Source organism: Cryptomeria japonica, chromosome 11, assembly GCF_030272615.1.
Source record: "Cryptomeria japonica chromosome 11, Sugi_1.0, whole genome shotgun sequence".
Lineage (NCBI taxonomy): Eukaryota > Viridiplantae > Streptophyta > Pinopsida > Cupressales > Cupressaceae > Cryptomeria > Cryptomeria japonica.
Genome location: NC_081415.1, coordinates 219,565,890 through 219,579,489, shown reverse-complemented (window position 1 = coordinate 219,579,489; position 13,600 = coordinate 219,565,890). Strand labels below are relative to the sequence as shown.

The following is a 13,600-nucleotide window of genomic DNA, read 5'->3' as shown; positions in this document are numbered from 1 at the left end:
TATAAAATCCTAGTGTGAACGACATACCCCTTAGTCCATCACATAGTGTCTTAAGGGGTCGTATTTCTAAGGGGTCACACATGCATTAACACATACATGACCCCTTAGTAGGTCACATATGACCCCTTATAACATCCTAGTGCATATATGACATTCCCCTTATGATCACATAGTGTCCTAAGGGGTCATGTGTAGTTCTAAGGGGTCACACATGTGTGTTAACACATGCATGACCCCTTAGAACTACATATGACCCCTTATAAAATCCTAGTGTGAATGACATACCCCTTAGTCCATCACATAGTGTCTTAAGGGGTCATATGTGGTCCTAAGGGGTCACGCATGCACTAACACATGTGTGACCCATGCATGACCCCTTAGTAGGTCACATATGACCCCTTATAACATCCTAGTGTATATATGAAATTCCCCTTACGATCACATAGTGCCCTAAGGGGTCATATGCAATTCTAAGGGGTCACGCATGTGTGTTACCACATGTGTGACCCCTTAGAACCGCATATGACCCCTTATAAAATCCTAGTGTGAACGACATACCCCTTAGTCTATCACATAGTGTCTTAAGGGGTCGTATGTGGTCCTAAGGGGTCACGCATGCACTAACACATGCGTGACCCCTTATTAGGTCACATATGACCCCTCATAACATCCTAGTGTACATATGACATTCCTAGTGTTATATATCATGTTCTTGAATTTTTTATGTATTTCAAAGATTTAAATATACACATGTTAGATCTCTCTATCTCTCTGAAATAATATATATGTTATCTCTAGATCTGAAATATATGTTATCTCTCTCTCTCTCTGAAATATTTGAATTTTTTATGTATTCTTGAAGATTTAAATTTTTGAAAATGAAAATGATATCTCTCTCTCTCATGAAGATTTATATGTATAATCTCTCTCTCTCTCATGAAAATGATCTCTCTCTCTGCAATTTAACTGATTTTAATTTTTAATGTTTTAAATTGAATGCACTTCATGTGTGTGTGTGCTTATGTATTTATTTTAACTTTATGACATGTACCTAGATAGATGGCATCCCAGGATATACCTTCGCAGGCTCCTGATCAGGATCCACCTACGCAAGATCCTGATCAAGAGCCACACATTGATGATGTTGATCCTCCACAATAGGATCCCCCCTTGCCCGACATTGCTACTATTTTCTAGTACAGTGATCATGAGTTGCATAGGTTGAGGGTTATATTAGATGACCCCCATATTGATGGCATGTACAAGAGTACATGCACATCCATTTTTGATAGTTTATGGATATTGAGGGACTACTTAGTTTCTCACACTTCATTCTCACCTGAGGTTATAGAGGATATATATAGACAGTTGAGGAGTGAGGTGAGGGGTCCTCCTTTTTTTGTTGATGTGGTGAGGGTGGTCTCGAAGGAGACCATCAAGGAGAGATGCTTTCCACAGTACCAAGAGAAGAGTAAGGTGAGGAGATATCAAGTCACGAGATGTATGGACCCACAGGTTGCATCATTGATTTACCCACGCTTCTTAGCTACCCATGGTCGTTATCCTAATAACAATTGGATACCATTATACTTTGCACAGCAAGTATTTGTTGAGGTTCATTGTCAGATGAAACCAAACTACCTTGATATTCCAAGATATTATGGACAAGGGAGGGGTAGATTTGCTGATAGAGATGCATATCGTAGGCATGATAGAGCTCCGCCTAGACACAGGGACCTTGTTGGCTAGAGATTTCCTGTTGTAGTCCTAGCCATGGCCCCCATAGCAGATCACGTTGTGATTGCTTCTCAGAGAGAAGCAATTGATAGGATTGGACATATTGCATCAGTAGCAGCCACCATATCATCTAATAAGATGGGCAGATATATGATGAGTCGACCACGTTCACGATCATCCACAGATCGTGCATCTTCTAGTCACAGGGGGCTTCAGATTTAGATGATCAGTATATTACTACTGGCATCCCCTCCCCAAATGAGGTAGCAGCTATAGTCGGAGGCAGTAGACATGTACAAATGTCACGGTATTTAGCCGATGACCTACTACATGCTTATAGTTTTATTTCATCTCGACTTGGGATACCATTGGCTGATGTTAGAGAGGAGGTTCTCAGAGATACCCTGAGGCAGTCACAACATTCTCATCACTATATGCATGCTCCAAGAACTGACCCACCTACAGATCAATCTATTGCTGCAAAGGAGGAGCTACAAGCTGGTCAAGTCCATATCATAGATGAGGGCATCTTGGATTCATTTGAGGGAGAAGATATGAGTTGATCAGGTCCATATCACAGATGAGGGTTTGGACTCATTTGACAAGCAGTTGCAAGATTTGAGCCATACTAGGTTTATGGACATGCTACTATAGTCAGACACTTCATCCAGAATGCCCAGTCATCTAGTTAGCCCTTGCACTCCTTAGTGATACATACAACCAGAGAGAGATATGCATGCACTAGTGATGTTGTTGATATGATCACAGGGCAGGATCAAACTATACAGCCTACTCCTGATACATAGGTATGTACATGTACATGTGCATTTAAATTTTTAGAAGATATGTATACATGTTGTAATGTAGGATAAATATATATATATATATATATATATATATATATATATATATCATGTTTAATAAATAATCTAGTTCTAAGTTTTAATTTGTAGATCATTTAAATTGATTGTGGACTAATCATTTGTATGTATAGCAGTTCGCTCATGTCACTCCTTCCTTGAGCTCTGAGTGTGTGCGTAGTAGAGATTCTTTAGATGTTGTTAGTGGACAAGTTAGTTATGGTTTTTGGTACATATATGTACATGTATGTATACATGCACGTTACAATTTATATTTAAATTTTTATTTAGCTCTACTTGAATTTGATGTACATGTGTCTATAGAGATAGATATATTATATTTAATATAAATAAATAAATTCTAATTTTGCAGGGGTTTATTGGACTAGACTCTCACCAGGAGTCTCCCTCAGATGGTCGCTCAGTTCATGGCCGACATGATCCCTGCTGATTTTCTCCAGACTTTATAGCTCATTTACATTTATCTTTTTATAGACTTTCATATTATATATATATATATATATATATATATATATATATATATATATATATATATATATATATATATATATATATATTAATGCACGCACATGAAGTTTAGACTACATTATACTTTATACCTGGTTTGTGTTTGATCAGATTATATATATTTCATGCATGTACATGGAGTTTAGACTAGATTATACTTTATACCTTGTTTGTGTTTGATCGGATTATATATATTTCATGCATGTATGCAGTTTAGACTAGATTATACTTTATACAGGTGGTTTGTGTTTGATCAGATTATATATATATTTCATGCATGTATGCAGTTTAGACTCTAGATTATACTTTATAAAGGTTGTTTGTGTTTGATAAGAAATTATATATATTTCATGCATCATGTATAAATTTTAGACTAGATTATATTCTTTATACCTCGTTTGTAACATGTTTGATTAGATTGTATATTTCATGCATGTATGAAGTTTAGACTCTAAGATTATATACTTTATACCTCCGTTGTGTTTGATCAAATCATATATATTTCCTGCATCATGTGATATGAAGTTTAGACTAGAAATTATGTATTTCATGCACATGTACATGTTAGATTATATATTCCATGTGCACATGTACATACATATTAGATTATATATGTACTTTATGTCCGATGGACTGGACTGGATTATATAAATATCACGTGCACATGTTAGAAATACAAGTATATGTGTACACTTTATATATATATATATGATCAAGAATGCACATGTTCGAGCTAAAACTTTAAATTTTAAACTACATGTAACATGTATGTACATACTGTAGATATGCATTAAAATTTAAAAGAACATGTTCAAACAAAAGCTCCTATATCCACTCCAATGAACAATTTATAAAAATCACACTTTCAAACTAATTAATATGAAATGAACAAACTAAACTTAATAGGTCATGTACTAAATAGTTCACATGGTATGTGCTTCTAGGTATGTATACAAGTTAAATAGTTCACAACATGTACATGTCCTAATTACACATGTCCTAATTCCATATATCAATTTTACACATGTACATATTACATTCTAATTTAAAAATGCATTTTTAATTAAATTATATTTTAACTAGTGGTCCTTATTAACTAGTGGTCCTTACAAATTACATGTGCATTTAGAATTGGATACAGTACTATATATGCATACAAATTAAACATGCATTTAAACATGTACATACTTGAATTAACTTCATACATCCTAATTTGATATAATTAAAAATTTCATGAATTTAAACTTAATAAATATTTATCCAGGTTTCAAAACAAGTTAAGAGATCTAAAATTTATCAAGTATTAATTCAATTCATGTGGGTTGAACCACATGTGTAATTTGGATTACTAAATATATATAGTTCATACCACATCAAGTGGTTCAGAACACTCTTCAATAACACTTAATATTTTGTCATGATCTTCACTATCTAGTCTCCACTTTTGAGACCGCCCTCGACGTGGAACTGTTTGAAGAATTAGGCCAACAACAATGACCAAGTGACTATACTGATATACCTTGTTGTCAATTTGGTATTCAGTGAAATGAATCCCATGTTGAACAATTTTAACTTGTTTGAAATATGTCCCTTGCACTACAACTGAGCCTGCATACATACATGTATATAAGAAATGTGAGAAATTAAAAATTTGCACGTAAGGGATTTGTACATACATATTTAAATCAGTTCAAACCTGTGGGAAATGACATTCCATCACTAATTTCAGATTTTGATAACTTCTTTCTCTCTTCTGTGCAACGCAATAAATAATAACTAACACCTTCTATATTTCTATCTTCTGCTATGACTACAAAAATATCTCCTGCAATTTGACACAAGTTAAATAAATTATATGTTGTACATGTCATTTTTAAGGAAATATTTACATGTACGCAACATTTTTTAAGGAAATATATACATATGTATGTCATATGTACCATTTTAATCAATCCTGAAATATGATCATAATCACCAGAAATCAAAGGAATGTCTTCAAACTTTTCATCCTCATTTGAATCCTCGTATGTGTCAGAAACATCTAGTGGCACCAATTTCCATTCACTAACATATCCAAGCTCTTGGTTCTTGCAATGAACATAGTTTTTGAAAATGCATTCAGAACAAAAACATGAATAATCCCTAGTGTATAATGTCCATGGGCGATTATCTATACTCATGACACAATGCAAAGATCTTGTCCTCTCCATGCTCTTGCATCCATGCATTGATCTTCTATCCACATCTGCAAAATGTACATGTGTACAAGAACATGTACATGTAGATCAAGTTGTTAAATTGAAACATTTGAACTAGGAACATTTTTTTTTAAATTAAAAGAATTTAAATAAAATACTAAAAGAGAACACGTACCGGCTATCTCCCAAAACACTCTATATGGAATGGGTCGGTATGTTCTCGATGATGATTCCCCAGGATAATTAGGCTGCTCAAAGTGTTTCTTACACCATTCAACAACATCATGTGCATCTTCTATATGTTCTCCTATGTACTTTATTTGATGCTTTCTTAGAGCACGTTTGATACAAGCTCCTGCACCATCATGTTCACCCTTTCCATGACCACTCTCAAAAAAACTCCAAACATGTGGTATTTTTTCATTTCGATGATGTCTACATAGTGTATAAAATGGCCTCAAAGATTTGAATTGTTCCGCACATTCATCAGACCAAACAAAATGTTTAACTATTGTTATGCCTCTATCTTTCAAATATTCAAAAAACTTCTTAAAGCAATGTTGTACAAAAAGTGTGTCATGCTCCTTATCATCATTGATATAGAAGTGGTACTCTTTCTTAATGACACGATTTTCAAATGTACTATCAACACCATCCAAATTCATCTGTGCATGTCAATAACACACATGCACCAAAATAGTGATTTGCTTTGAAAAGTAATACTCTGATTGAATCTCTTTTTGATGTGCAAAAGAGTAATCCTCTGCAAAGTCCACTACAGATAGAATAGTTCCAAGTGAGAAAGTGTCTCTAAATCTTTTAAATTGTTTTGCTTGCCACTTGGCAAAAAAGCAATGGCATATGTATGGTTTTATCAACTTACGAAAATTTTCCATAAATGTTCCAATAGATATTTCCTCTTCTACATAATCTAGCCTTGTAGATTCCTTTCCAAATTTTGTTTCAAATTTTTTGTAGTTTTAACTCTTGCAATTTACCATCTTCCTCATGTCAGTACCTTCATCTCTCAAAGGCAATTTAGCCAAGTCCCCGCATGTTCCAGAAATTCCTCTTATGCAATTTATTTGACCAGTTGCATTATCATCTGATTTTATCACATAATATGGATGCTATGAATTGACTTGTTCATTTAGGAGGAGCATTTTCATAACCATCACTATCTTCTCTAATATTTTGAAACACCTGATAGTACAAGTCAAATTCAATGTGATAATGACAACAACAAGTTTTGAATACTTTATTTAACTTCACATAATATGGCCTTAACCGTTCAAACATGGTTTGTCCAATCTTTATATGAGGGTTTGTTTAAGTAAACAACGCATACAATTCATGTTTTGTTGTGTCTATCCAATGTTTTACATGGAGATCATAATGATCAGGACCAATCCTTTGCTTGATAACATCTCTACTATTTGATGAAGGACGAGAATTATCATTCCAAAAACTTGTCACAAAGTTCCTAACAACATCTTCAATTCTATCAGAACAAGGAGCTCTATACATAATTGCCCAATTCCCTTCTGAGGTAGTATCATCCAAACTCTTTCTTCTTTTAACATATTTAGATATTGTCCTTCTACTAAAACCAAACTCAGATGACAGTGAAGAGATTTGTCTTTTTTGAGGCAATCTTTCATTTACTAAATATTAAAACATCACTCTTCTTGAAATGGTCTTATCTACTATTCGAGATTTTTTACCAATGTTAACCAAACCTTTCTTAACATTATCAACAATAGATTTTTGTAGCTGAGAAGTTTTCATGTTTTGACTTGTTGTATCTATACCCAGCAATTTCAGTGGATCTATTAAGTCTTTACGAGTAGGTACAATTGATAACAATTGAGCTTTTTCTAGTGTAGTATCAAGATTGTTGAAATGAGACATTATTTCTTTTGCACTTTTATTCATTGACCTCCTTTTAGTATGTCTAGGTTCTTCACTGAGACGTTTCAACTCATCCACATCCATTTCAAGTAAATGATCTAAATTTTTATAAGAAATATTTCTCTTCACCTATTTATCTAGATCCACAATATGCTCATCCATATTAGTGGTAGGAGGTAAGGAGCCTGACCCCTCTCCTTCAACCTCCATTGGTTCAACTTGGACAATCTCCTCCCTATGTTCATCAACTATATCATGTTCTTCAACAAGTTCATTTGCCTCGACTCCCGCTTTAGAACTCCCTTCTTCTCGAGCTCATTCTGCACATAATTTAAGAGTTGGTGTAAGGTTCAAATTAATAGATTATTCAATTAGGTTTAAGGATAGGGGTGAATTTGGCTTAAAGCTTTGTGTTAAAATTAGGGTTCAATTAGGTTTATTAAATTTAATCACTTTCAGGACCTTAGTGTTATAACTCTAATTAAATTAGGTTTAAAGTTCAATTTGTTCTCAGGTTAGGATTAGGGCTCAAATTTATTTAGTGTGCTTGAGTAGGTTTAGAGTTAGAGTTAAATTTTGTTCAGTAATTAATATTTCAAGAAGATGATAATTATTTTAATAATTTTTTCTGATGTTTAATTCTAGATTTACAAATGAAGAATTATAATTAGTTTAAATTGTTATCGTTTAATTTATGTTATTCCTTACGTATAGTGTTAAGGTTAAATTTTGTTTTGTGCTAATATAACAAATAAACATAAACATATAAAGTGGAAATAAATATTGATGAGTTATTTTGAAAACCTCAATCTCTCACTAATAACACATAAAATGAAATTTTGATATAAATTAGAAATTCCAATTTTAAAAATTAAAAGTACAAATATTTTGATGCATGCATATGATAAAGGTGACCTCATATTAATTTGTTTTGTCATAACAAGTGGACTATGATTTGTCATATGTGTAGTTAAGACCTATTATTGCATAATAGACCTCCTAATCTAAAATGTTTTTGCATATGTGAAGTCATATAAATAGAACCTAATTTATGTCACATTTAAGAGCTATAATCAATGTAATAGTCCTAATTTATCACATAATCTAGGCCTTATTATTAAAATTAATATGACCACGTATGCAAAAACATTTCATATTAATATACTTGACTCCCCTTAAGACAGATATATTATGTGATATTAACTTCACATGTCTTAAATATTCAATATATATTTAAGTTAGAACCTAAATTATGACATAATAGGTCTTATTAATTTCATTACTTAATAGGTCTTATCTATTATAAATGGACTTAATTATATACTAGGAGAAAAATGCAATTACACAACAAGCAAGTTAATAGAATTTGAAATTTGCAGATACACATATTATCTCAAATTAATTATGCTTTCCAATTAAAACGAGATTATTTTTAATCCTAGTAGACTATATCCAATTAATTTTATTAAGATTTTTTAAATTAATTTTAATTAAAAATATTAGATAAAAAATATTGAACTAATTAATACTAACAAATAAACACTATTTTTGGTACGTAATACATATAAAATTAAATAGAAATAAAAATAAAAATGCATACTTGCATCATAATAACTTTGTCTTCTTTGTTCTTGATATCTTTCTTCTGTTTCAGGAGAATAATTCCTTGAAGTCTTATTTTGCCTTCTCTTCTTGTTCCCCATGCTTTTAAAAAAACCTTCAAATATCTTCAAATTATTGTCCTCAAAATAATTTTCAAATGTCTTCTCTCATCCAAAAATGTGAATTATTTTAATCATTTGTGTGATAAAAAATTTAAAAAATTATGGACATTTATATGACTCCACCTTAAATGAAAAAAAAAAAAATTGCGTCGGCATGGGTTCGAATGAAACCCGACAGTTAAAAATGGTTGAGTTCGTTCGAACTTGACCGTTACCAAAAATTACGAGCCACAATTAAGCATAGGGGTTCGAGCGAATGTGGGTTTGAGTGAACCCAATTCGCTCGAACCAATGTTCATTCGAACTGTGCTGTTAGAGATTTCTCCCAAATTTTTTCAGAGTTCTAAAGAATTTATGACTTCGGAGCTCTGGTTCAAAGCACGAATGAAATAATCTTGATAACCCAAAAATATTAGATGGTAGTACTTGGAGCAAGCTTTCCAATGAGTATAATTTTTTTATATTTTGAATTTATTATGTTCTTATTTTTTTAATTTTATGGAATATTGGTTTTTCACCGAACATGAACTTCTCTGTTCAACGCATTGGGAAAAATAGGAAACTAATTCAAAAAAATTCTAAAAAATATGTAAGCCCCAGGTATTGATGTCTTCTTTCTAACAAAAAAAAAAATTGAATTTTGATATATATAGAACAAGTTATGTGTTCAAACTTAAACTTATGTCTGAATTATGACTAGTCGGACTTCAAAACTTTATAAAATGAAAAATATTGAACATATCACTATCAAACCAATTGCAAGCCCTGGATATTGATGTTAAAAACCAAAATTCGAAATCATTGAGTTTTTATCATTTATAGAAAAAAAGTTATGCATTTCGGGAGGCACATTACTCTTAAAAAATGTAGTTTGTTGTATACTTTTTTAGGGAGATGGAAATTTTTTTTAAAAATCCTTCAAAAAAAATTGAAAAAAATGTATATAGAATCTACAAATCACTAATTTACATCATCTTCAAGTTTTTAACAGTTTAAAAGTTATAGTTCTCGGAAGTTGAAGATTATTTTAAAAATGTTCATCTCAGTGTCAAAAGTGGCAAAAAAGTGGGAACCAATATTGTGAGTTCACCCTACCCAACCTATGAGTCAATGGCTCATGCACTCTTGATCATCTGGCTCTCTTGCTAATGAAGACATAGATCTTGTATTGCACTATCATTTTCATGATATGATAATCACACTCCTTTCATGATAGTTGTCATAAATGATTGTCCTATCGATGTTGAGGCCATTGTGTCTTAGATCTTTGGCTAGCAAGAATTGTTGTCACTGTCCATTAGTACTGATGAAGATATCCATTCTCAGGCTAATAACTATTACCTTACCAATGGCTATTGTTGTGCTTTGTCTTTTGATAAATTTGATAGTCCTTTATTCACACAAGTCTCGGGCTTGGCTTTGGAGGATCCCTCACTGTCCTTGTGTAGCTGAAGGCTACTATGTTTGTGTGACTACTCTATATTTGTGGCTTGATCTAGATTTTGATAGTAGAAAGGATTGTCCTCCATGGCTATCAACTTATAGCTTCACTACTCTTTTCTAGGTCTGCTGCTTTGGAGGTTGTTTGATAGTGGTCCTATCTATAGCTTATTGATGTCTTCCCTATTGTATATGAAATTCCATCATTGAAGGTCTATATAACTATCCATGCCTTTAATGTTTCTCTTGTCATGATCTCAATGGCTTTTCTCTGAAGCTTCATGTCACGCTATATTTTTGGTATTTGACTGCAACTTTAGCATTGTCTTGTAAAGGTCACTGATATGACAATTGTTTGAAGGATTGTATTTATAGTTGATATGGTAGTCACTTGTGCCCTTTTTTATTGATGATTTTGGTGCAGGAGCACCCAAGACAAGATTGGCCATAATGAGGCCATAATGAAGATGTATGAGTTATTTGAGATGTAAGGTCAATTTGACTATTAGCTATTGTAATCATGGCTAATAATACCATTTGAATTCATATTGTTCATGTATTGAGTCATTTTGTAATAAGTTGTCAAAAGTTTAAAAATTGTCAATTGACAACTAAAAGTGTTGAGTTGACAACAAATTAGGGATGTAACGTCTAAAAGGTGGTTGTATGGGTGGTTAAGAGTTGGTTGTCATTTTTCATGAAGAATATGTATTTAAATATTGGTTTCCACACCAAAAAATGAGGAGAGATGCAGATGCAAATGTAATAGTCTTTCATTGTCAATAAAAACTCATGGTTTCCTGCACATTTTGGTTAAAATCTGCCCTTATTTGGACTGAGACTCTCATCTATTTTCTTCAATTTTGATTTATCATGGATTGGGAAGTATAAATTAGGTTTATTCTTTAGTTTGGTGTTGTTATTGAAGGTTTTACACTGAAATTTGATTCATTTATACTGACTATCCTAAATATTGTTGTAGGTGACAATTTTGAAGGGTTTTGAGAGTCAAAAATGTGAAATTGGCTCATCCTACTTTATGTAACTTCTCTAGCTTTTATTATGAGTCTACAATGTGTACTATAAGTTTTTTTTGTTGTTGAGAATACAGGGAAGATCATGAACATGTAAGGAGAGTGTCTTATGGGTGGAGAGTCACAAGTTGACATAGTGAGTAACCGGTGCCATGTGAAGGTCTGAAGGATTTTATTTAATAAGGGTAATATTTTATGGTGGATTATGTGTATTCAGGTTGGATAGAAGGTGTTGGATCCTTTGGTCGGGTCTCAAAGTGTTTGGAAGTGTGATTTTGTGAAAACCCTAGGTGTGGGTTCCTAAAAGCAAGGGTTAAGTGTTTGGCTAGGTAGATTAGAATGGCACCTCATGAAACATATAAAATATGATGTTTGGATATATATATTAAAACTATTTCAAGGTTTGGAATTGAGGGGAGTTGATATGTTGGTAGCTGCTTTGGAAAAGTGGGCTAATTGGGCCTAGTTGGAAAGTTGCAGGGTATTGGTCCATACAGTTTGTGCAATGGATTCATACCTAATTTTAACATATGTTATTTTACTCCAAAAAGGGTATTCGAAAATATAATTTTTTTGCCTAGTTCCTCAAGGTGTCGAAATTTATCACCCGATTCCTTCAAATGGAGGCCTAATTGCAACCGGTTTTGTTTGTGGGCAAGTGAGTCAAAATTGATGTTCTGGTGGGTCTAAACCATGAAATACTATTTCATTTGTGTTAATATGTTGTGAGAACACCCCTCCATTGGTTTTTGTATTGAATTGGTCAAGTGGGCCATTCAAACCCCTAAAGCCTAGTAGTAGCCCACTCACGTATGCAAGGGTGTGTGTAGTCACACAAGACTTGAGAGTGTTAGTTGTTTTTCAGTGGACATATTGGATTCCTTGAGTCTCCTAAGGCATTTTTTAGTGTCATTGAACCATTTCTTGACTTGGTGTTTTGTAAGGACCCTTTGGTAGTAGGGTTTTGGTTGAGTTTGTGAGCCTTAGAGGTTGGTTGGTTCAAGGTTATCCTTCCAGTCTATTGCCTCCTCATCATATTGGTAATAGAGAAAGGGATTAGGTCCTTGAACATTTTTTCTAGTTGAGGAGAATAATATCAAAGATGGAAGTGTTAAGAAGACATTTGCAATCAAAGGAGGAAAGGAAAAAGAGAAAGAGGCAAAAGAAACTTGATAAAGAGATAGCAGTATTGAAGCAAGAAGTGAGAAGATGGAACTTGGAATTTGAAGAGATGAAAAAAGGACTTGAGGCTTTAGAAGAAGATTTTGAAGATGCAAAAGAAGACTTCAAGGATGAATATTTTAAGGAAGAAGTAAGTTGTCCATTGGAAGGGCAAGAGTGCAAGGTGCAACAACAAGAAGATGAGGAACCTAGTGATGAAAAGGTTAAAGATGTTGAAACAAAGATGGAAGACAAAGATGTTGATGAGGAAAGAAAGGATTCAATTCTTGAAGGGCTTTAGAATGATGAGGTAGTCATGATTGGGACTGTGTTATTTCCATTGAGAGTGGAAAAGAGTACAAAGCAGCAAAGTACTCCTATGATAGCAATTTGTGAGGCTAATGATGTAGTGATGAAGATAGATGATGAGTTGGTATGCCAAGAGGAATGGCATGGGAAGGATGAGATGGTATCAAGGAAAGAGAATAAGGATGAAGAAATGATGGTGGTAGGCCATGAGAAGGCCAGAGAGTTAGTGCATTCCCCAAGCATGGAGATTGAGTGTTTTGATGTTACCAAGACAAAGAAATGTCTTTGGGTGATGAAATTGATTGGGTTGCAGGTGTATGCAGCAGTGTTAGTGATGTTGAGCATGATGAAGTTGCTGATGGATGGAAAAGGATAGTAGGTGGTACTACTTTTTCCAAGTGGAGACAAACCAAGAGTGAAGATAAAGGAGGTAGAGCGGTTGCAAGTGAATAAAGGATAAGCAAGGGAATGGTTTCAGAAGGAGGCCAAGTACAAACCAAAAGTCAAGATGAATTTTTTGTTTTGTTTCTCTAATGTGTGTTTTTCAGGTGTATCCAAGGGGACTTGGGAATTTTGAACCCTCAGAAGTGTGGTGCAGGAGCACCCAAGACAAGATTGGCCACCATGAGGCCATAATTAAGATGTATGATTTATTTGAGATGTAAGGTTAATTTGACCATTAGCTATTGTAATCATGG

General features: G+C 33.4%; 1 protein-coding gene across 1 annotated transcript; it reads left to right on the top strand.

The window, feature by feature from the left end:
- The first annotated feature begins 12,534 nt into the window (after positions 1-12,534).
- On the top strand, positions 12,535-12,894 carry LOC131053389 (uncharacterized). Its single transcript, XM_057987991.2, has one exon. It carries the CDS (start codon positions 12,535-12,537, stop codon positions 12,892-12,894), a length of 360 nt encoding a protein of 119 aa, XP_057843974.2.
- Positions 12,895-13,600: the final 706 nt, after the last annotated feature.